This window comes from Dipodomys ordii, unplaced genomic scaffold (assembly GCF_000151885.1).
Source record: "Dipodomys ordii isolate 6190 unplaced genomic scaffold, Dord_2.0 Scaffold98, whole genome shotgun sequence".
In the NCBI taxonomy this organism is placed as follows: domain Eukaryota; kingdom Metazoa; phylum Chordata; class Mammalia; order Rodentia; family Heteromyidae; genus Dipodomys; species Dipodomys ordii.
Window position 1 is genome coordinate 7,249,875 of NW_012267314.1, and position 25,590 is coordinate 7,275,464.

Sequence of the window (25,590 nt, forward strand, 5' to 3'; positions counted from 1 at the left end):
AAAGCACAAAACCTTATACAAAGCTATACATGACCTATTTTCTTTCACAATTAATACTAAAAAAGATCAGATATATTCGTATATGCTTTGAAAGGAAAATTCTCATCTTGACTATTACCACTATGGATTTGGAAAGAATGGGTTCAATTAGAGAGAACTGTAATGGTAATTTCAGTAAGAGTTTCTCTCAGAAATACACACACACACACACACACACACAGAAGAGAGAAGAAAGAAAAGGAGAAGAAATACTCTTTAACACCTTTTTTTTTTACACGATAGTAACCAGAACTAATGCAGGGTGGTGTAAGTACTTTCTGTGCACACAGGGAAACCATCGTACTGTTGTACAGGTATGGCCATGTACCCAGCAAGTAATGACTATAATGTCTGATGAAATCAATACATTTAGAGATGACAATTCTACATGCACTACCAAAGTTCTGAATGGAAAATGGAGCCGTTAAACAAGAACTTCAATCTTGGTGGCTAATAGAATTTCAAAACCTTGTTGGCAAGAGGAGATGGCATATGGAGAGAAAAGCAGAGACTCAACATGTCAGAAACACCACAGGGAAGTTTTATTACCACCCCAGGGTTTACACGAAAAGCTACAACTTGAAAGTCATTTACAGACATGCTTAAAAGGATGTAAACATTAGGCTTCATATAACAGTACCAAAAATGCCTGGGGTTTATCTGTAAATCACAGAGCCTCTAGCAGAGAGACTCCGCCCCTTGTTTCATCTTCCGTATTCAGAGATGTCTGAGAACACTGCGAGATGAGCTGAAATGAGATGAGATGAACTTGTGGAAGATTCGCCATGCTCAGCATCACCTCGCAGCCAAGCCCTCTGCACCGAGGCAGGCATGTGAGAGGCAGAGTCCCACTAACAGCACTGGGATCTCTGCTCCGCTACCAAGGTCTCCTGATCCAGTTTAATCTTGTCCAAATCATTTTCTTCGCTAGGAAAGTTTTGGTTGTTCACAAGGATGTTTTCCACTAGGAACCGGGTGGCTTCATCTATGTTTATGTTATCCTACAATGCAGAAGCCAAGAACACATTAGACAGGGACCTGTTTTCAAATGAAAGCATTAAAGGAAGCTCCGTCAGAGAAGATGGTGTTCTACCATGTAAGCTGTAACTTCACTACTGGCTTTTTGCTGGCTAACTGGAGAGAAGAGGTTCACAGATTTGTCTGCCCAGGCTGGATCCAAACTGTGAGCCTGAGGGCTGGGAAGGTGGCTCCGTGGTAGAGTGCTTGCCTTGCATTCATGAGCCCCTGGGTTCGATTCCTCAGCACTACATAAGCAGAAAAAGCTGGAAGTGGCACTGTGGCTCAAGTGGTAGCCTTGAGCTTACAAGCTAAGGGACAGTGCCCAGGCCCAGAGTCCAGGGCCCACAACCAACAAAAAAACAAAACAAAACAAACAAAAAAAACCCACCAAAAACCAAAACTGTGAGTCTGAGCTCTCAGCCTCCTGAGTAACTAGGATTATAGGAGTGAACTATTGATGCTCAAGGAAACTTTTAGCCAATTTTCCCTTCTCATGTCTGCATGCACGCGCGCGCATGCACACACACACACACACACAGAGAAATCTATACAACATATACTCTTAGCTTGAACTTGTTAAGAATATATGAATTCATGAGTGGGTATTTGTCATTGTTTCTTAAACACACTATCACTTTTATGTCTAATCATTATTGAGCTCTCCTCTGGGAAACCTTCCGTGCATATAACCCTCCAAGTAGGATGTACTTCCCATGTTCATGTTCACTTTTACTTTCTAGTATTACTGGATTGTTAAGCCTTGTAAAAATCCATGTTAGCATTCTTTCTTAACTGAAAAAAATCCAGTCCCCAATAATAGAAAACAAAAAACCAAAACATTTCATCCAACTCATGGAAGGAAGCCCGTCACAAATGATGACTTTTAGTTTCTTTTTTTCAAATCTTTCACATAGTTAACTCTAATTTTCCCAGGCCTTCCTGCATAGGACATCCATCTTCCCCAAGGACACTTCTCCATAGTTCTTGTAATTGTCTTGTAAAAGTCAAAAACACCTGTTCTCAACAGTACACCTTATTTCTCGTTTTCTCCAGTAGCGTGAGAAGTATCTCAGTGAAAACTCAAACACAGGAAATGTTATTTGACTCTTGTTTTATATAACACTTACCATTATTTTTAATGCAAAACTTGCTCTTTGAATCACTACACAATAGCTAATTTTAAAAGAGCTCCTGCGGTGAGGTGAGGGAATCTATCCCATACCCATGCTATAATATTTTTTTTTTCTGGGCTTAAAAAGAAAACCAACCTCTCTGCAATCCATCTGCATGCTTCACATCACTTCTCGTACTGACAAGGGAAACACATTCAAGCGTAAGGAGAGCATACCTTGGCAGAGGTTTCAAACCACCCAGTGAAGCCATGGTCTTTGCAGAACTGTTCCATCTGAGGCAGACTTGGTGCACCCTCTCTTTTCTGGTCACATTTGTTAGCCAGGAGGACAGCAGGAATAGGGCTGCCATTGGGAAGATGAACTTTACTATCCAGGTCACTTTTCCATTTTAAGACTGCCTCAAACGTCGAACTTCTCGATATATCAAACACAACAAAAGCACCAACAGCTTCTTTATAGTATACTCGGGTCATATTGCCGAATCGCTCCTGCCCTGGAGACAAATACAAAGACATTAAACACTTGTAATTCTGAGAGTCTTATTTAGATGACTCCAGTGATCTTAAAAATTATACTGCAAACAAACATCTCCCATTAATGGTAACACGCATTAGTAGCACTGAAAAATATCCATACAGAACCATGACGGACGAAGTGAAAAAGGCTGATAATATGCTGGACTGCGCAATTGACTAGTCATATGTCATGTGCATGTATAAAGCGTTCACCAGAAACTTCAATCTGACAGCCCTGAAGTTGGCCTTTTCTTTCTCCTCTCTCCTTAGTCTAAGAGAAAAGAATCAGGTACTGGAAGGGGAAAAAAGGAGCTAGAAGAGGAAGAGACAAGAATAGAAGAAAAGGAAGCTCATAGGAAGAAGATAATGGCCGTGGTAAAAAGCCATGTGGGAAGATTAAGACGACTAGAGATAAAAGCACCTCCTGTTCTCAGTTCATCTTTCCTTCACATCTCTCATCTCTACCAGCCACTGACTCAATATGTAGAACTGCTCCCTCTTAAGCAGCAGACACATGAAAAGCTACAGTTTCTGAACAAGAAGCAGTAGAGCTAGTTGCATGACTATAACAAAGATCAACTGCAGAGTACTTCAAACATCACTGTCCTTTGGAAATAATTCAAACACTGTTAAACACTTTGGTAAATTCCGCTACTTCCGACAGTTTTGCCTTGACATCTAGACAGGATTACCCTCTTTAACCATACTTATCTTTCACAGAGGAAGGACACTTATCTTCATCTGACAAATGAGAAGACACATTAAAAGATGCTGACCAAAAGACAACCGGAAGCCAGGCCTTCGGATTCCATCAAGTCAAGGAGATGAAGATTCTAAACTATCCTGCAGTTGCTATGACGTCTAAAACTCAGATAGTTCAGCAAGTTAACTAACTTGCTGGCTATCTTGAGAGGAAAACATGAGTGACAATGAGTGTCTAAGGTGTATCACTTGGATCTGTGGTAAAGGCACTCCGGCAGGTCACTTCCTGCTAAAGCACATGATGAGAAGCAAGCTTTATCTGTGCTTTATTGTCATGTGTTTATCTTTTCTTGACTTTCACATGTGAAAAGCCACCTCAAATTGCAAAATTCTTCTCCAAATTTTAGAACAGCATCATACCATTTTATATATTGCTTTGGTTTTGTTGACTGCTCCGTGTGTGTGTGTGTCTGTGTGTGTGTGTGTGTGTGTGTAAGCTGCACTCCCATAGTCCAAAAGTTTAAATTTCATTATAACAAATGTCCTCATACTGTGAACTGTGTCCTGCTCATATCTTTTTGGTTCTGTCAAGCTAACCAGTAAGCTGTATAGTTTATTTGGCCATCATGGTGACACTTATAAAAAGTCAGCATTGTACTACTTTTTATAAACTTGTATTTAACAATGATATAGACATTAGCATTCAGGATATTCCAACAGTTCAAGGGTAAGGTCATTATTCTTCAGAAAGGCCTACATAAATGCATTAATGTTGTTCAGACTTAAAGTTCCACTAACTGCTAACTACTTCCATTGTTATGAATTTTAATTAAGTATGCAAGGAGCACAGCTACTGAAGTAATTAGCCTCATTAAGGGAGTCTTAGGACAAAATAGAAGGATTAACAAAAGGTAATTAGAAAGTAATAAGAAAATACTCCTTTGGATCATCCTTTGAATTGAGAAAAGACAATAGGGTGCCAAACTAGTAAAATGAAAGTATGGATATCCATATGTTACAATAAACTAGCAGGTGTGGGGCTGGGAAGGTGGCTCAGTGGTAGAGCACTTGCCTTGCACGCATGAGGCCCTGGGTTCGATTCCTCAGCACCACATAAGCAAAAAGAAAAAAGCCGGAAGTGGCGCTGTAGCTCAAGTGGTAGAGCGCTAGCCTTGAGCTGAAGAGCTGAGGGACAGCACCCAGGCCCAGAGTTCTGGCCCTACGACCGGACCGAAAAAAAAAAAAACAACAAAAACAACTAGCAAGTGTGATTGTTGCTTTTCTTTCTTTCTTTTTTTTTAGTGAATCATCTGAAAATCTCTAATTCTTTTTGTTAATCGTATGAAGTGATAATAAAAAGATTTACTGGTATACGCTTTTCATAAAGCATTGGAAAATCAGAAATATCTATGAAAAATGTCTGTGAAAAGAACTTTAGAGGACACTGGGCTCTAAGAAATGTCAACCGATTCTCCTCAGAGGTAAAGGCCAGGATTAGAAACTCCCTGGTGGCCCTCACAGCTGAAACTATGTATAAAAAACCACATTATATGTAGAATAAAAAAACCAATTGTATAATTAAGCAAATGAGAATAAAAGGGACTGACTGGAAGGCAAAATGGGAATCACCTATTTGGTAAAAAGATTTTACCCAGAGAAAGTACCAAAAGACTCCTCAAGAAGAAGACAAAAATCCAATTAATAAAGTAACCAAAAGATCATAAAAGATACTTTTACCAAAATGTAGGTAATCCCTATCATGTCATGGTGAGTGCCTAGGTTGGGCGTGGTGGAATCTGACAGGAGAGAGGTGGGTAGTAAAAGACAGTGTGTGTGTGTGTGTGTGTGTGTGTGTGTGTGTGTGTGTAGACTGCAGTAACAATGGAAATGGAGATTGATTTGGAACCTGAGAGACTTCCTCTTTGAACAGGTTTATTGAACAAGTTCAGCTTCACCCAGGGAGAATTCTAGGCAGCATCACTTTCTCTGAGAAGAGCTGGCAGTTCCTGCTGACTGGGACTTACTAGGATGAGGTGCTGAATCATCTTGCCTCTCTTCCTTTATAGATGAGAGAATAGAGTTCCAGGGAGATGAAATGACTCTAATTTTCTGGGTTGATTGTTCCACTGTGCTGTATAATCTGTTAGCCAGATACTTGCTAGAGTAGACATTTTTTGCATTCATCCTGTATTTCCAAAGAGATCCTGGAAGTATTAGTAGCTGAGTGTATGTAAGGACAGTGTATGACTACTACAAAAGCATACCCCTTCTCTATCTCTCCCAGAATAAGTACAGAAAGAAGACTCATGGGCTACTGGGCTCTCCCACACTAGCTAAGGGAAGGTCCTCTTTTGTCCAGTGCGTTAATCACCCTAATACTGGGCACAGCTTTTGTATCCCCGCCCACACCATGTCTTTGTCTTCATCAATATGCCTCTCCTTCTCTAGAGGAAGGTATCTTAATTATTACTTGACATTTGGGCACTCAGAACCAAGAAAAAGAACACCCCAACACACAACCCAAAAGAGATGTAAAGATTCACACAACCTCATACCTATGCTAATGGATTAACCAAATGGTACCTGTGTTGGAAAAGGATTCAAAGGTTTATGTAAATAGTTGGAGGTTTTCAACATTAATGATACTGAGCAGAACTGCAAAGGACAAAATAAGTATGCTTCTGGAATTTGTTTTCCAACTAAGTTAAAGAAAGCATATATGATCACTTGGCCTTATCTCATAAAGCTGAAGAAAACCTTAAAAATGAAAGTGTTTCCTTGGGCTGGAGGTGTGGCTCAGTGGTAGAGCACCTGCCTAGCAGGTATAAGGCCCTAGGTTCAAACCCCAATAAAAAGAAAAAATATTACTGAGTTCTGCTGTTATCAGAAGGGCAAGTTGAATATACTTTTTCTTGGGATTTTCATCACTGTTTCTGTTTAGCTTTTCATTATTTTTCTAAACCTTATATTCATGCCTCCCACCTAATAGGTAATCTATGAGTCTCTTTTAATGTTAGTTGAGCAGCTCAAACCAAATTAGAGTATTATGATGAAACATATTAAAATTTCTATTTACAAATACTTATCTTCATGTACTACCCTACACATTAGTACTCAAGGTTGGCGGAAATACATAGTTTCTAGGCAGTAAATGAAAAGTAGTTTTTTTAAAAAGTCCTTAAATTTTATTATGTATTTTACAGAGGAAAGAGGCTTCAAACAAGCAATGTCTAGTCACACATTATAAGAGGTCATTACGTAAATCAAAATAGTTGGCCAATTTGTGGTCACATTCACAACCATTTTAAGGGTCCTTTAGAGATAACCATGTTCAATAGGAGTAAAATGTATCCCCTTTCTGTCCTGTACATGACTTTTACAACCCCAAATTAGCCTCATGGAGAGGATTCAGGGTGACACTTCTCAGAATTGCTATGATTTTAGCAAAGGACTGCAGGGATGGGGAGTGTGAGAAGATGCCAGAAGATGACAACAGCAGGCAGGTTGTCTGATCAAGTGATAAACTCATAGAGCACAGTGAGAAGATAAGCATGTTGCCAAGTATTGAGCTAACACAGAACCATCTTTTCCAATGTTAGAGTGAATCAGAACCACCCATGGCGCTTCACAGATGGCAACTTTCCAGGCTCTAAGAAGATTCCTAATTGCTGGCCCAAATTTCCTTTCTTAGATTTTATTTGGGATGACAGCAGATAGGCCTTAACTTCAAGAAGCAATCGAAACCACTGCAGAAGATGCTTAAGGAAAAGGTGTAGACAGAATTAAGTGAACATAGTAAAGACAAGAACACAGATCATCTATCCGTGAGAAAGACCAGCAGAAATCCTTCAGTGAAACCTGGGCTATCCATTTGCTTTTCTGTGATTCTGTCTGTCTCAAAAGAGTGAAGATGCTATCTGTGCCTGCTTCTACATCCTAAAGCGCTAAAAGCTTTTGTGCAAATACAACGAACTCTAAACACTTTTCCTTGTCTTTTGTCTAGGGCTCCAGAAGTATCTCAGGTTTATATGAATGCACTCCACCATAAATAGAAGACTTCTAGGGGCTGGGAAAGTGGCTCAGTGATAGAGTGCTTGCCTTACATGAATGAGGCCCTCGGTTCGATTCCTCAGCACCACATAAGCAGAAAAACCAGAAGTGGCGCTGTGGCTCAAATGGTAGAACGCTAGCCTTGAGCTTATAAGCTGAGGGACAGTGCCTGGGCCCAGAGTTCAGGCCCCATGACTAACAAAAGAGAGAGAGATAGAGACAGAGACAGAGAGAGAAGACTTTTAGACCTCTAATAGAAACTTGTTCACTCAGCCTTCTCTCTATAACTTAAGTGTTGTGATGAAGTATGAAGTCTTCCCTATTTGAAGATCATGTGACTCCCATGCTACAAACCCTGAGGTCTTCAAATTTTTCTTCTTTGAAGGGACATTTTATCTCATCTCTCAATTTCAGTATGTATCAAGGATTGCATATTAAACATGCTTATTTTTATTTTTTTAAATAAGAAAGAGGATTCACTTTTTAGTGTTAATTCTTTAAAAAATTAAGTTTTTTGCATCTTTAGTCATATGAAGAGGTTTCAATTCAACATGTCAGTTTGAGTACAATGGATCTTGATAAATATCACTGTTCCATTGTTCTCTCCCCTCTCTTCCAACTCTATCTTGTAAATATTTTATGATGCTTTGACATCTTGGTAGATGGCAAATAACTTGAATCCAAACACACCTTTAATATGTGAATCCAGTGCCCACATCAATCTGCTCTCCTTTTGTTTTTGCTTTTTTGTAAAATCAAATCCATTGAACTCTGGGCCTCAAGCTTTCTAAATAGGTGCTTTACCAACGTAGGCCAAATCCTCAGTCCCTCCCTCCCTCTATAAATCTTTTTATTAAGCTTCTACAGACTAGGACACTATCTCCCTGGCCTAAATCATCCCAGGCCAGGGCCAGATATCAGACAAGGGGAGTACACCTCTGTGGTCTAGAAAACATGGAAATGGTCAAACTACCCAATCTCCAATTCACTTCATATGTAGACCCTTCCTTACCCATCCCCAAGCTCAAACTCTATGATACAGGCTCTAGTTCAGGAATTAACATTGCTTCATCTTTCTGCCTAACAGCTGTCCTTGACTCTCCTCCCTCTGGCCTTACAAGGCCTGGTGTGTCCCTCCTGTAGGTACAGAGTGAGTCTCTAACTATATTAGTGGCACCAAGCTCCTGATCTATGTCTCATCCTATCTAAATAAAAACAAAGTCCTGGGTACAGTTTGTTCTGTGTACTGGGAGGAGATTTTAATCAGGGTCTGGGTGCTTGTCCTTTAGCTCAAGGCTAGCATTCTACCACTGGAGCCACACCTCCATTTCTGGCTTTTTGCTGGTTAATTCAGAGATAAGAGTCTCTCAGGTTTGTCTGCCTTGACTGGCTTTCAACCTCCATCCTCAAAATCTTACTCAGTTCCCTGCATAGCTAGGATTATGTGTTCGAGCCACCAGTTCCCAACTATGGGTACATTTTAAAGTAGAATAATAATCACAGAAACTTCCCTACAAAAAAAAGTGTATAAAAGATGGATTGTCAGGAAAATCTATATATGAGTGATACAATTTGTCCTAAAATATATTTGAAAATAATGTGTGCCTAAAATCCTATATGACTTACAGGTTTAAACAGAGAAGATTGACAGTAGTACAGGCAAACATCTACAATTATTGCCTGCCTTTTCCAAACTGTCTCTGCAACTATATGCCAAAAAAATAGCTTTGCTACATGCAGAGATATCCAAATTTAGAAACAGTCTTTCAGAATAAATATAAAATGAGGGAGTTAAAAATCAAAACTCAAGCTGGGTGCCGGTGGCTCACACCTGTAATCCTAGGTACTCAGAAGGCTGAGATCTGAGGAAAGCAGTTCAAAGCCAGCTTGTGCAGAAAAGTCCCTGTGAGCCTCCTATCTCCAATTAACCACTCAAAAACCCAAAATGGAGCTGTGGCTCAACGTGGTAGAATGCTAGCCTTGGGCAAAAGAGCTCAGGGACAGTCCCCAGACGCTGAGTTCAAGCCCCATGACCGAAAGAAAAAAAAAGAAAGAAAAAAACAATCAAAACTCTATGTGGAAATTCTGACTTTATAAGTAAGAGAGATTTAACTGGAAAATTTACATCACAAACAGGACAAGATAGTGATCATTACAAGTTTAAAGCATGAATTACAAGCTCTAATTGAGTGTTAAAGCATTCAAAAAGGATTTATGCTAGGATTTTGACTTTAGTAAATCCCATACCCTATACTGCTAAAAGCTTATTGTTTTCCTATCCAAGAATCATGCAACTTTTGACAAGTGCCACTGATTACCTATGTTTTCTTGATCAAGTTAGTAAACCACTCTTACGTTTAGACTATGAGGAAGAGCCTTATATAAATCAATTCAAAAGGTGGACTGGTCAGGCAACTTGCTGAGAGTTAAGAAAGGTTTTAGAATTTCCTGTCAGTGTGCCACTTTCTATACTGCATTTTTTCAGCTTAATGGGGCAATTGAAGCAGCTAAGAATAGAAACATTAAAAAGTGACAAACCACAGACACAGCACTATCCAGGGAGTTTCCGTGAACAACAATACAAATATGCAGTTGTGCTAACCACTGCTTGTGTGGACAATTGTGAATGCACAGCCTATGAACAGACTGGAGCACTCACAGTGTTTCAGAATTCAGCAACTGAGAAAGATGTCAAGATGGCAAGATGGCATTACTTGCAGTTGAGCACCTTGGAAAAGCCTAAGACTACAATGGCAAGACCGAGTCACCTCACCTGAGTGGAACAGAGATTGGAAACAGCTTTTTTCAATTAGTTTTAAACAATAGGCCACCAACAAGCCCTAGGAAACTTACTACTGGATTTATGTGACACTGAATAGATATAACTAAATAGACTTTATTTCTCAAAGCACCACTTCTTTATATGTAGAAGATAACTGAATATTCATAATCCCAGACTGTCCCTTGAAAGGTGATTAAAGCATTAAATGTAATATTCTAGGTTCTTTCTTTCTCATGAAGGGGTAACAGAGGGTTATGAAAAAAGACAGAGGTAGTTAAGTGTAATAATTGGCCAAGTATAAGATGGAGCAAGGAAATCAAGAAGAGACTTCTACGCTAGGGCAGAAACTGGAATGAGTTTGAATATATTTTATACAACTTAAAATATTTTGGTTTGGGGTAAAATATGACATGAACTTAAAAAGCAGATTAGTTCCAGTTTGTCCTCTGGCCTAAGAAATGTTGCAAATTACCTCAATCAATACATCAAGCCTAAAGCACAGAAGATATAATAGCCAAATTCATTCTAAGATTTAACTTCAACTATCCATTCAACCGGTCTAGAACATTTTAAAATCACTAATAAGCAAGACGCTCATGAATCCACATACTACTTTATGTTGCTAAGCATTAAAAAGTTCAGAGAAAATCTCATATTATATCTTAATTTAGTGTGTCTTTGTACAGCTGTATTCGAAATTTTAATGTAAAATTAAATATATTAATATATTTCCAGCGTATACTGGAAATATATTAATACTGTTTTTGTTTGTTTTTTTTGGTCATGGAGCCTGAACTCTGGGCCTGGGCAGCTCTTCAGATCAAGACTAGTGCTTTACCACTTGAGCCACAGCACCACTTCCAGCTTTTTCTGCTTATGTGGTGCTGAGGAATCAGACCCAGGGCCTCATGCATGCAAAGTAAGCACTCTACCACTGAGCCTATTTTTTTTTTCTTTTTTAGTGCCTTGAGAAAAGATTCATTAGGGCTTGTAACCTGCAAGTTAATATGGTTCTTAATCCAAAGAGTTTAGCCAAAACTTCCTGGCTAAAAACGTTCAGCAATTCTTGCCATTTACATTTGCCACAGCTTTGTAGGTTAGATACTGTTGACATTATGTCTTTACTGCTTTGCTTATTTCATGAACAAAAAGGACATAGTAATATCACTGACCCCTAAGTTAGTCATATCAAGTGGCTTGCTCTACTTCCTGTTTTGCAATTAAGGAATCTTTCTACTTTTTGGAGAATTTACTATGATCCAGTGTTGCTGCTGTTTAAGGCAAATATGTTTAGCCACAGGGGAAATTGCAGGAGTGGCCTTTGGTTGGCTTGTTTTCATTATATGACTCCTACTTAATTCAAATGGTATGAGTAAGGGAGGACTCATTAATGGCTCAACTATTCAAACCAAGCATAGTTAATGCTATAGGCTCCCATCTGTTATTTTTGTCTCTTGCTATCCTTATGTCAAAATCTGAATTAGAAGAAAGGCCTTCATAATTTCTAATTGCTTCATACATTTACTTTTGAATATGTGCTTGCTGAATGGTACAAACATTTCTGTTAAGACAACAGTAGGTAAGCCAAGATCAGAAATATAAACTTCATATGTTTTTTTTTTCTTCCGTATGTGGAAGCTAGATCTAAAATATACTGGGACATGATAAATTATATAGGACTCTAGCCATTCATGCACAGCAAGACTAAAGCTGGATATTCTTAGGAAAGGAATACAAAGGCACAATACATAGGTGCATTTGGTCATATACAGTAGTATTTATTGAAATAAACCTCAGGAAATGAAAATGAGGTGTTTTTTTCCTTTGGTGCTGTTTTTGTTTTCTTTTCTTTTTGTCTTGTTGGTTCACAGAAATGGAGGTACAAAGGTTAACAAATACAGCAGGAGTGCTCACTAGACACTATGTTGAAAATGAACTATACAACTTGTGGGGGAGGGGGATGGGAGGGGAAGACAGGATAGAGTGAGGGAAGAGGTGACACTGCCCCCAAAGAAATGTGCTCTACCTAACTTATCTAACTGAATATCACTTTTATAATAACAATATATATTTTTTAAGGCAACAGAAATCCCCTTTGGAGATCTGATGACCATGCTTGCTTTCTTGTCAAAGCTCAAGTTTTACAAGTAGGTGCCATTTTGGTAGGTGACCACTGTGATAAAGATGGAAGCAGTCTCCTTCCGGCCTAGACAAGTCTGCTCAAGAAGGGCAAAGCTAGGTGTCTGCCCAAGGTGGTGCATACCTAGTACTCCAAAGGCTGAGACAGGAGGATTCCAAGTTTTAGGCCATCCTGGCTTATGAGATTCTGTCTCAAGGAATATAAAAAGAAGAATGAAAAGAGAGGAAGTGCCATCCAAGGGGAAAACTCCCTTTATTCTCCTGTTTCCTCGTCTTCAAATAGAAGCAAATCTACCTTGAATTTTACAACATGTTCACTATGACAAATCTAGCTTTCAAAGTCATTTACCTGCTAGGACTCAATCAATTCAGTACCTAAATATCAATTTACATAAAGAACACGGCAAAGTCAGCTACCCTGTAGGCAGGGGTTTAAGATCATCTTTGTTGGGAAGCTCCATTGGATGGATGGTGACTGTCACATGGTAGGGTAACCTTTAGAACCAACCACTTGGATCAGATGCAGTAAAATGTCTACTAGTGCTCTGGGCAACAGCAGGAAGTATTTCAAAAGAAGCCTCCAGACTTAAAAGATGACTTTTCAAACGTACTTTTGGTTTGGGGTAACCAAGAAAAACTAAAAAAACAATGAGTTGAGTCAAGGCTGATGACTTTTTCTCAGAGGGACTGATGTGTCTATTCATGCATTCTCTTATGAGAGCTGGGGAAATCTCTTAAATAAATGAGAATAAAGTCTCAATTCTTCCCTACTTCCTTATCTGTATGATGAGAGGCTGTAAATGAAGAAAGAGCAGACTGGCTTCCCGGGGTGACCCTCCCTTACCCTTCACAGGATGTGTATCTGTAAAAAATAGGTGGTCTGATGTCATCAACCCCAAACATGCTCCTATTCAAGTGCTCCATGCGGATGGAGCTTTGGAACCCCAGGGATGTGAGAAAGGGGTAACTTAGGGAGATGTGAGCAACTCCATAATTAAACTTGCCTAAAGTTCACCTCCTTTCTGCAGCACTTAGGCCCTCAGGGGAAAGGCAACCTGCCAGAGGAACCTCCAAAAGCCAGGCCCAGGGAAGCCATGGGGCATTGGTGGGATGGGAAGGAGGGAGTTATAGGGGTGGGAGTTAGTTTCCTTGGGGCACCAGGAACATTAAGTTTCCAAGAAACTTTCCCAGACCTTCCCCTGGCTGACCGGGCCTTCCCATAAAGAGCAGCAATCGGAGGAGTGGAGTTTCCCTGGGCAAGGGTCCAAGCTTTTCTTCCCCCACAGCTCCTACTCTTCCTGGTACATTCCAAACTCGCTACCACTCCAGAGTTACAACTTCTACAATACTCTCGGTGGCTTCCTCATCCAGAGGATCTCTGTCCTTGGCTGGAAAGAGAAAGAAAGCCCCCGCCAAAGCCGGGCACAGATCAAGGCAGGCCTTGGAACAACGACAACAAACGCAAGCGTCCCACAGGAAATCAGTATTTCGTTTGGGTCCCGGGCCTCCAACTGCAAGTGCGACTTTGTAACGACCTGCAGCCAGTCCCCTAGTTAGTTCCTGAGTCTCTTCACCCCGATTTCAACACCCTCCCCCAACTTCCAGTTCTGCACCACTCAAGAGTTAAAACTACTGGAATGAGTCTCTCCAGCTTCCTGGCTCCTGTCAGCACAGAGGGAGATGGGGTGCAGCTTCCTTTACACCCGGGAGAGAAGGGGGCAGGGGGGACTTAGCAGGGGGCCCGTGCCTAGGCTCCCCCGCCCCCTTGCATCGCCCTGTCGCCGGTCTGTCCCCACCCGAGTCCCCTGGGAGGCGTCCACCGCATGTTCCCCCCCCTTTTCCCCACCGCACCGCAGTGTCACGGGTCCTGATTTCTTCTGGAAGCACCAAGCAGGGCGTTTAGGGGTTGGGGGGGGAAGCGGGGAGCCGGGGAGCGGGGGTCGCGGGGGGTCCCCGCGCTGGCACTTACCCGCGATGTCCCACAGCTGTAACCGCACCAAGGTCCTGCTGTCCCAGTTGAGCACCTTGAGCGCGAAGTCCACGCCGATCGTGGCCCGGTAGTGCTGGGAGAAGAGCTGGTGGACGTAGCGCTTGATGATGCTGGTTTTGCCCACGCCGAGCTCTCCGATGACCAGCACCTTGAAGAGGTGCTCGCGGGTCTCCGGGGCCGCGCCGGAGGCCGCCCCGGGCTCCTCGGCTCCCCCACCGGCCATGGGCGCTGGGTTCCCTCCGGTACGCACGCACGGGCCAGCGCGCGCGCGTGGGAGATGTCGCTGGGGCCGGCCGGTCCCGGTCCCGGGACGCGGGTCACAGGACCCGGAATGTGCGGGGGGGGGGGCGAGGGCGGACCGGGGGCGGGCCCGGGCGGCCTCCGTGGTCAGCTAACTTCCTCTCCCCCAGCTCTCCCCGCCCTCCGGGCCAGGGCCGCCCCCTGCTGGGCCCCGGGGGAGTCTCCCTGCGCGACCCTCCGAAGTCCCAGACCCCCGCGCAGAGCCCTGGCCTGGGGATAAATCCCTGGCCTCGGGAAGGCCGGACCCCCTCCCCCCCATACTGTCCCAAAGTGACAGTCACCCCCGGGGACGCGGAACTTCACCCAGGACCTAAGGCTGAGTCCTAGAGAAAGTCTGGTTTTGGTGTTTTCTTTCTTGGGGGGTGGCGGTGATGGGGATCCTTCAAGCTGTGTTCCCTTTCCTCTAGATCATTGCCAGCTATCATTATCTCTTCTCTGTTTGATAGCAGGCTAGCCTAGCAGGTGTGAGCTGAAGGGCAGTGCAGTTCCCTGATTGCTAACCAGGCGGGGTGTGCACTTTGCCTTCCTTATGTCTGCGGGCTCTGCCTGTGCCTCCTTCAGAAACACTCTCCCATTCAGTTCCTTCCTCTGCTTGCTCACTGGGTGGGGGTGGGAGGTGATTATTCTGCTTGTTGGTGATTCCATTGTGTGCATGGATTGGGGATTTTATGGCTCACAAATATTTTCGACTGTTCTGTCAACTGTTTCACTGTTGATGGATTCCTTTGCTGTTCGGAGGAGGCCTTTTTGTTGATGAAATCCCATTGGTCTATTTTTCACTTGTGTTGCTTGAACTTTGGTGCTTTATCTGAAATACCATTACTAAAGCCCACGCGAAGATAGGGTCCACCAACCCCTCTGCTTGGGAGGTACCCAGCGGAAATAAAACCAGAACTGGCTAGGACATACCTGGACCGCAAGTTCATTACCAAGATATGAAACTAGCCCCAAGCGTCTCTGGGCTGATAAACAGATAAAGAAATTCATACACACACACACACACACACACACACACACACACAGAAATATTATGCAACTTTAAAATAAGAGATTCTACCATTTGCAGTAAGATTGATTAGCTTGGTGACATTATGCTAAGTGAAATAAGCCTGACACAATGAAAATATTTCACACCCTTAGTTATATGTAGAATCTTAAAAAAAGTCAAATATATAAATACAAAATAGAATACTAGTAGTTGGGGAAGGAGTGGGGGGGGGAGGGCAATGTAGGCCAAAAGTCACAAGCTTAAATCATGTGATGAATATATCCAGATATCTAATGTGTAAAATGTTATAGTTAATAATACTATATTCACTCCTAGGAACTTTTTACAAGAGTAGACTTTCAGGGTTCTTACCATTAAAATAGAGCAACTGTAGAAGAATGGATATGTTAATTTGCTTCACCTAAGTGAACAGATACATTTAACTACATACAAATATTTAAATATGTAAAAACATCATGTTGGCAGGTATGGTGATACATACTACAAAGCTAGTACTCAGAAGGCTGAGGCAGGAGGTTCAGGATGCCAGCCTAGGGCATATATATCAAAACAAAACAAAATCATTTATATGCCGTGATTGCAAACAATAAAAATGATAAGCACAATTACCTATTAAAAATGACAATTCTTGTATTTAAATGAAGGTGACCCTACTTAATGTTGCTAAAAAGAACTAAGGCTTTTTAAGCCTTGTGCCAGTAAGATCTAGAATAGATGTAAAAGCTGTAATGGATTGAAACTTGCTGGATGCTGGTGGCTCACTCCTATAATCCTAGCTACTCAGGAAGCTGAAACCGCCAAGATCTCAGTTTGAAGCTAGCTAGGCAGAATAGTCCCAGACTCTGCTTCCAATTACACAAAGAAAACACAAGACAGGAGGTGTGGCCTAAGTGGTAGAGCACCAGCTGAGTCAATAAATACCAGGTGCCCAAGTTGAAACCCCCTTACTCACAGAAAAGCAAAGACAGTGACAGTATTGTAGGATTTCATTGTGAAGAAAATGCATGGGAAGTCTTCTGTGTTTATAGAATTGAGGCATATTCCCCAGCCCCTATCATTTTCTGACTACTTGGAAACACCTGGAGCTGGTGCCCCTTGGTGGCTTCCTCAAATAAATGGTGTCAGCAGCTTACCCTGCCATCTTCAGTGTAACTGACAATCTTTTAAGGTGGTTTCCAGTGGTGGAGGCATTTGAAAAAGTAGCAGTCATGGAGGAAATGGAGGCCTTCCTCGGTGTAGCTATTGCAAAATTATGGATGCATCTCTAAGAAAGTTCATGGCCAACCAGCATGAGACCTGCACGTTCACCCTTCCAAGATATCTGCATTTATGGGAAAGGATAAATCCCCCACTTCTCATCACTGTGTGCCATCTGGTTTCATACAAAGGTGTCTTAGTAAAAATATGTAAAATATTTAAAACTATTCCAAAGTCTCCTGTGTCAAGGACTTGCTTGCTTGTTGATGGGAGACGATTGTGTCGTGTGTGTGTGTGTGTGTGTGTGTGTGTACTGAACTGAGGGCCTTATGTTCTCGCTTGAATTTTTCACCCACAACTGGTGCTCTCTGCCACTTGAGCCACACCTTCACTTCCAGCTTTGTATGTTCATTGGAGATAAGAATCTCCTAGACTTGACTTCAAGCTATGATTCGCAGATCTCAACCTCCTGAGTAGCTAGGATTCCAGAAATGAGCTAGTACTAAGCTCATGAAGCAATGGGTTACCTCAGCAATGGGTTAACCCATCACTTAATTCACAGCTGAATGGACTATTGGTAAGTAGGGCCTGGTTGGAGGAAATAAGTCACCAGTAAAATGAAGAATATAACATGTCCCTGGTCATTCCTCAGTCTAGCTCTGGGTTTGTTTTTTTCTGTTTCCTGTCTACCATGAGGTGGGCAGCTTTCCTGGGCCATGCCCTTCTGCCATGGTATACTGTCTTACCACAGGCCCAGAAACAATGGAGTCAGCCAGCACAGTCAGCAACCACGAATCAAAATGAAACTTTCCTCCTTGAAGTCACTCTGTTCAGGTATTTGTCACAGTGATTAAAAAAAAAAAAAGACTAACAGTCGTACCACAGATTTTATTGATTTCTTCTCTAACCCTCCTGATTTCCACTGGTTTAGAAATACAATTGTGGTGCTAAACATCATAGGCTATGAGTTAAAATTTGAAACTGCTTGTGCTGGAAGGCAGGGTAAGGTTTTAGACCACTGATTCTTACATCAAATGCAAAGAGTTCTATTGTGTTCCATTGGACTTCAAACTTGTTTTTGTGCCAGTACCAAGCTGATTTTGTTACCATAGCTCTGTAGTAAAGTGTGAAGTCTGGAATTGTGATTCTTGCATGGGTCTCTCCAACCCCCACAGGACCTGTTTTGCTATTAAAGGCCTTTGGTGATTCCATATGAATTTTTGGGTTGTTTTCTCTATTTTAGTGAAGAATGACATTGGAATAGTCATGGGTATTGGATTCTCCTTGTAGATTGACTTTGGTAGTATTGGAATGTTCATGATGTTAATTCTGCCAATCCAGGAACACAAGAGGTCTTTCTACTTCCTCATATCTTCTTTAATTTCTTTCTTCAAAGTTTTTTTTTAATAGTTTTGGTGGTAGAGATCCCTCACTTTTAGGTTATTTTTTGAGGTTATTGCAAATGGAGTTGTTTTCTTGATTTCTTTCTCTAGCTGCTCTTTCCCTTCCCTATCAGAAGTATACAGAAAAGCTATGGCTTTTATGGGTTGATATTGTATTCTGTTACTTTGCCATAGTTATTTATCAGCTCTAGGAGCTTGTGAGTGGAATCTCTCAGGTGATCTGCAAACAGGGATAATTTGACTTCTTTCCTGTTTTGCATCTTGTTTATGCCTTTCTCTTGCCTTATTGCTCTGCTAGGAATTCCAATATTCTATTGAAAAGCAATAGAGAGAATGGACATATTTGCCTTGTTGGTGATTTTAGAGCAAATGAGTTTTACTGTTTTCACCATGTAGTATGATGTTGAAAAGCCTTTATTATGTTCAGATATGTTCTATTCCTAACTGTTCCAGAGTCAGTCTTGATGCCATGTCTTTTATCTCCTTTTCTTTCTCTAGCCTTTAATAGCCTTGAGCTCTCAGCTTAAATACCACTTACTCTTTCCAATCTCTGAAGCTTAGTTGGAGTCTTCCCTCTGTGTCTCTCCCATTATTAAGTCAGCACTGCAGTTTCTTGTGTATGGAGTATTCCACGCCCCATTGTGCAGTCAGAAGGGGTGGCAGGAACTAACTCCTTCACTATATAATGACATTAAGACTCATTATTTCTATATGAAGTATTCATTCAGTACTGAATGAGAGAATATTCATGAACACTGGACTCTTGTGAGACTGAGATTGATTACTTGGCTCGAATCATTGTAAATCTTTGTAATCGTCAGATAGAAAAGGTGTACTGATTTTAGAGAAAGTAGTATTTTAGAGAAAGTAGTCTGATGTCAGTTGGTGGTTCTGCAACTTCCATGATATCAGAATGTCACAGCCTCTCCCTTCTCTACTCCCACTGGAGATAAAGTGTAATTCTTGCTTACCACACAAAATAATGCATACGTCATACACATAAATATGCAGTATGCTTTATAATGCATAAAGCTAGCTAAATATCAAGCTCACTTTCAGAAGCTACTGAATACATAATACTTTGACCTTGCCAAGTTTATTGTTGTGCATATATAAATGTGTTTTCTGTGAGAACTTCTATTTTAATTAACAACCCATCATTTTTCATGTGTCCAAAATGGAAAAGGTATTGTATTATTAACATAATTTTAAGTAATTATATATTATATATAAGTATATGAGTTAACATAATTTTAAGTAATTATAAATGTCGTATTTTAAATATATCAGGCAATATATTTCGCAATTTTTTACAAGTCATAAATTCTTTTTAAAATCATTTTATTTTTAGTTCCATGTTTATTTCACACAATTTACCAATTAATTTAGAATACAATGGCAACATATAAATGGAATTATAGTGGAGCTAGACAACTTTATTGCTTTCTGCTTCTGCAATGTGTTGGATAATTTAATATTTGTAGTTAATACAATGGTAATTTCTTTTTGCAATTTAGGAGAATACATTGTACAGTACATGCTGTTGGTATGTTCAAGTATTTTTGCACAAACTTGGTTGATCTAAAAAATAATGAATTTTACAATTTATTGCTGTTTGAGATTGGCTGTACTTCTTGGAATCCATCCAAACCCTTTTAAAAATCAATTTATTTGTTTTTACCTAGAGTTTGATAATCATATCTGAATTACGCATGACAGGGTTTGTCAGCTGGGAAGTTCAAAGGGAAATAGAAAAGATGAGAGAAAGAATATTCAACACATGCCTCTTTTCTCTCAGAATCACTCAACAGCCTAATTTGAGAAGATATGGAATATTCATACACTGAAGTTTCCGTGTTCTCTGGGAATATCTTCACTTTTTTTTTTATTATCTTCACTTTTTGATGGAGACTTTCATGGAGACCATATGACTTGGAAGGTATGTTTGATGTGATTTTTAGTCATGTTTTTTACCCATTCAATTTATCCTTTTTGTGGGGGCCAGTCCTGAATTCAGGGCCTGGGTGCTTGAGCATTTTTTTCCCCTCAATCACTTGAACCATAGCTCCACTTATGTCTTTTTTGGTGGTTAGTTGGAAATAAGAGTCTCATGGATTTTCCTGCCTAGGCTGTTTTTAAACCATGATCCCCAAATTGCAGTCTCCTGAGCAGCTAGGATTACTGGCATGAACCACTAGCAACCAGCCTTTTCAAATAGATGTTAAGATGTTAATTGATGAAGTATGGAATTCCTTTAAGAATAGCAACTATTTGTCTCATAATGTCTATAAAAATGTATTGGCGATAGGGTTTGGAGTTGCTGGAGATACTATCTGGGTACCTTATTTGGACATCTGTGGTGCAGAAAATATTACTTTTTAAGTCCTATACATTTATTAAGACAAGTGAAAAAACATCCCATCAATATAGGCACTTTTATGATCCGTATTTTATGGATGAGAATAAGAAGACCTGTGATAACACAGACCAGAGGTGACGGATACCAGACCCTGACTCTGACATCTCATTCCAGGGCGCCTGCTCTTCCTCACAGCAGTGCTCTACAGACTGGCCTCATCAATCAGAAGCCTAAACGGGGTCCGGAGACTAATACATTCTTATTTCCAGTGAAACAATTTGTGGGCTCAAACTGTTTGGCCTCAAGAGGGCAAGCTTTGCAAATTCAGTCATGCTGAATGGCGACAGTAATAGTGAGTTCATTGTAGAAAGAAAATGAAGGCAAGAAAGAAACCAAGAAAGGAAGTAAAGGAAGAAAGGAAGAAAGAAAAGAAAGAGAGAAGGAGGGGGAGGAGAAGGGAAGGAAGGGAAGGGAGGGGAGGGGAGGGAATGGGAAGGGGAAGGGGAAGGGAAGACCCACCATGGGTTTTGGGTATATGCATTTTGAGTTAGTAAGACTATCATGTGGGTTTCAAGATTCAGTATACTTGATTCCAATGTATGTTGAAGATTGTCTTAAAAAAAACTCTTAAATCGGACAGATGACTCATGTCTGTAATCCTAGCTACTCAGGAGGCTGAGATTTGAGGAATGTGGTTCAAAGCCAGCCAGGGCAGAAAAGTCCCCATGAGACTCTCATCTTCAGTTAACTTAAAAACCAGAAGTGGAGCTGTGGCTCAAAGTGGTAGAGTTCTAGCCTGAAACAAAAGAACTCTGGGATAGCACCCAGGACCTAAGTTCAAGCTCTATAACCACCACCAACAACAATAAAATAACAACAAAGCAAAAACCTCTTAAATCTGAGACTTGGTATGAATTAATGTAATGAGACATATTACAGAGAACATTCACATTCCTAGCCCAAATTCAGTTCTAGTCGATGTTTTTAGGACTCTTAATAATCATAAATAAGTACCAACCTTGCCTTTGTTGAACTTTCTCAGGCTGATGATCTATGAAACAATTTAGCTTTAAAAAACTGGATTTGGTTTTTGATATGGATACAGTAGTAGGTAAATTAAAAAAAGAATAAACTATAATTCCTGTTTTCAAAGTTCTCACAATCTAATGGGGTGAGCAGACATGTACATATTAGTGGTAAAATGGTCTAATAGCTAAAGAAAAAAGAGAGAAAAGAAAAAGAAAAGGGAAGGAGAGACTCTCTCTGGCGAAATCTACAAGTTCCCAGGAGGCTGAATGTTGAAGGATCAGAAGTATTTCAGAGGGATAGAATTGTTGGATGGGTGCCTTTCGGAGTTGAATGTCTATGCAGAACATGATGCAATAACCCTTAATGTGTCTGGAGTATAATTTGGTATAGATATTGCATTGAAGTAACTGAAAATAATTGCATACTTGATTTTTGGTTTCTCTTTCTCGAGTGGCAGGAACTACTTCTCATTCAATTACATATTTCACACAACCCTTCACAAGGCAAGCATTGGTGGAATGAATGAAATGAGATGCTTTCTTATTAGACTTAATTTCCCAAATATCCTAAAGGTTTTTTTTTTTTTTGGCCTTCTCTGCATGACAGGTTATTTGACAGAACTATCCCAATTAAAAAGCCTAGGTGTCCCATTACCAGAGTATGGAAATAATAATACCATATATTTAAAATTTTTCATTGCAATGCACTTGCCTATAAATAATTCATCTTTCATAGCAGTTTCAGCAAAGCTATGCAATAATTTAGACACCTTTTCAAGCTTTTGATTCTGACTGATAAGGGATAAGACTTAATGGTTGGGGCTTAGAGAAGAATCTATGGACAGAATGGGCCACAGGAGGTGGCCAATGGAGAGAGCCCTGACTTTCACAGGAGGAATGAATAAGAGAACTGCAAACAACATCCTTACCAAATGAACTTGAGTGGATGGTTCAGTCTGACTATCAATAACAGAGGAGGGAAAGACAATGCTAAGTGTTGTCCGGATGAAAACACACCTTAGGTTAGAAGTATTACTAGAATTAATATTAGAATAACAATCAGAATTAATAAAAGGATTAATTCTATTATTAATAGAGTCTTTAAGTTTACTTGTAGTAAATGTTATTTATACAAATAAGTAAGTAAAAAAGTAAGTATGAGATTCAAAGAATAATTCAATCCTTGCAATGTTTAGCATGTACTATTCATCAACTGTCATGCTACCAGCAGACATTTTAAAATTTAGTTCACTATCGTCAGGATTTTCTTCACTAATGGAAAACATTCTCTGTCATCAAATGATTTCTTCTTTTTGTTAGAAAAAAAATGAAAAAGAGTCAAGCAACAGTAGCTCAAGCCTGTAATCCTAGCTACTCAGTAGGCTAAGATCTAAGGATCTTAGCTAAGATCTAAGGATGGTGGTTCAAAGCTAGCTCATGCAGGAAAGTGTTATTTATAATAAACTACACCTCTCCTTCCCTCACCCAATAAAAGTAGGAAGTAGAGCTCTGGATTAAGTAATAGAGGGCTAGCCTTAAGGAAAAGAAGCTCAGGAACAATGCTTAAGCCTTGGAATCAAGCTCTCGGACCAGTAAGAAAAATAAATAAATAAAAAGAAATTCTGAATTATCCAGGTCTCGCAGTTGTTCGTCTGTGCTCTGTTGTACAGGTAACATATAGATATCTATTGGTATCTAGACGTTGTATAGATAATCTGAGTTCCACCTCACCATACCTTAACCCCACACTTCTATCACCAGGAAGCCTTCCTGGTGGGTGCATCTCTTTGTCTTTTTACTGGAACATCACTTTCTGATTCTCTTCCTTCCTCTTTGGTTGCTCTTTGTTAGACTTCCTTTGTGATCCTCCATCATCCTTGCTATCATGACAAGGTACCTAGTTCTCTTCTTACTCCACTACTCCTTGAGTGAAGTCACCCACTTCTATACTTTTATATATTGTTGTGTTTTGTAGCCTCCATTCCTGACCTGTGTCCTAAGCTGCATGCTTTTATTTATTTGTTAGTTAGTTATTTGCTATTCCCAGGGCTTGAACTCAGGGCCTACCTGCTGTCCCTGAGCTCCTTTGCTCAAGGCTAGCACTCTACCAGTGGAGCCACAGCTCCACTTCCACATCTGGTTTTTGAGTGGCCAAAATTCTAACTTTTTATTAATGTTTAGAAACTCATTCCTCCATAATTTTGTTTCAATATTGTTATTGTTTTGTTTTTTTTTACCATCTCCACAAATATTATATCATTTTTCTGTCACTTGAGCCAAAACGTTGGAGCAATCTTTGATGTCACTCTTCTACATCTAGCAACAAGCCCACCAACTATTACCTGCACTGAAATCTAAACAATATTTAAATACTCACTCTGAGCCCAGTGGTGATTACTGGCTTCAGGCAGGTGAAGAGAAGGGGAGGGGCTGCTCTCCTGGGCAGACCTAACACTCCTCTTCAGGGAACTGCAGACTAAGAAAAGGGTAAGGCAAAATTGTGCTCTGCTCTCAAGTTTTGTGGGGCTGGTTTTTGATTTTGTTTTTGTTTTTGTTTTGGTTGGGGGGCTTGAACTCAGGGCCTAGGTGCTATCTCTGAGCTCTTTTGCACAAGGCTAGCTAAAATTCAACCACTTGGAGCCACAGCACTACTTCATCTGGTTTTTGAGTGGGTTAATGGAAGAAAAGAGTCTCACAGGAACTTTTCTGCCTGGGATGGCTTAGAATTGTATTCCTCAGATCTCATCCTCCTGAGTAGCTAGGATTACAGGGATGAACCACCAGTGCCTGGCAAGTTTTGATGACTTTAAAACAGATCCATGAGCAAGACACCCTTCACCTCATACAAACCATCATGCTCTGAACGGTTGCAACAACCTCCTGCTGTCACCCATTGTATTTCCTCTCAGTATTAGCCAGAAATCAATTTAAACCATAGATCAGATCAAAGCTTTTCTTGCTTCCAAACTCTTTTCATCTCACTTAGAACAAATCTCAGGCCCTTACCAAAAATCTGTAGGATCGAAGTCCTGTCGTGGCTCTGCCTCTTCCTGCCCTTCTCTTCTCGGAATCCCCTCCACTCATGGTCTTCTTGCTCTTCACCAGTCTACACCATCCATAGCACACAACCTCATCTCTTGCTCTTTAATGCATTTCCACATTTCAGATCTTGCCTAGACAGTCAGCTCGCTGAGGAGGCCTTCCGTGATCTTGGAAATTAAACAACGTCCATACCTTCCTCAGTCTTTGTCCTTACAATGTTCCACACATGTACTAATGTATATACGATGTACCACTGGGCCATCTTCTCCCTCAAAAACCTTTGTCTTTGAGAGCTAGAACTTTGTTCTCTTCTGTGCTGTAGCTCCATCTCCTACAGAATTATCTAGAATATCCACACACTCACACATTTATTGAGTTATCTTCAAGCCAAGAATTCTATGATTGGATACTTTGTAAGCATGTTGATATACTGTGTCTTCTGATAGAGTCTGCATTTATGAGCCAGTTAACTCTAGGTAAGTGAGTCATTTATGACTATTAGAACTGGCTGGGGGTGTTGGGGTGTCTCAAAGGAACTTGGCAAGGCGAAGTTTATTTCTGCAGAAGGGTGAACCATCAGCCAAAAATCTAGCAGGCTAGCACCCTGAGCAGGCAGACTGCTCCCTTTTTTAAAATCTGTAACAAGCCCTGCCTCTCCGCTCAGATTGGCTGAACTCAGGTTCACAATCTGCTCACGATTGGCTAGTTTGAAGAGGGTAAGATGTATTTACATAAATCGACCTTTAAAAAACTTTGAGATATAATTAACAGTATATCAGCAATCTTCTTAAACAAGATGTGTCTTAATGCCATTTAAGACAAAACCTTGTATTTCAAAAAAAAAAAAATCCTGTGTATCCCAAAACATTTCCTCTTTGTCTT

The 25,590-nt window shown here is 40.6% G+C and overlaps 1 protein-coding gene across 1 annotated transcript; it reads right to left on the reverse strand.

The window, feature by feature from the left end:
- Positions 1–562: 562 nt before the first annotated feature.
- Positions 563–14,688, reverse strand: Rab32 (RAB32, member RAS oncogene family). Its single transcript, XM_013027024.1, has 3 exons — positions 14,350–14,688; positions 2,408–2,685; positions 563–1,040 (listed from the first exon to the last, which is right to left on the reverse strand). The coding sequence occupies exons 1-3, from the start codon at positions 14,591–14,593 to the stop codon at positions 891–893; spliced, it is 672 nt and encodes a 223-aa protein (XP_012882478.1). The 5' UTR covers positions 14,594–14,688; the 3' UTR covers positions 563–890.
- Between the last annotated feature and the right edge of the window lie 10,902 nt (positions 14,689–25,590).

Excerpts from the sequence above, each read along its gene's own strand:
- Rab32 (XM_013027024.1), bottom strand. The coding sequence starts at position 14,593 with ATGGCCGGTGGGGGAGCCGAGGAGCCCGGGGCGGCCTCCGGCGCGGCC. Across the intron at positions 2,686-14,349 it reads ACAGCTGTGGGACATCGCGG|GGCAGGAGCGATTCGGCAAT; the intron begins GTAAGTGCCAGC and ends ATTTGTCTCCAG. Across the intron at positions 1,041-2,407 it reads GGTTTGAAACCTCTGCCAAG|GATAACATAAACATAGATGA; the intron begins GTATGCTCTCCT and ends TCTGCATTGTAG.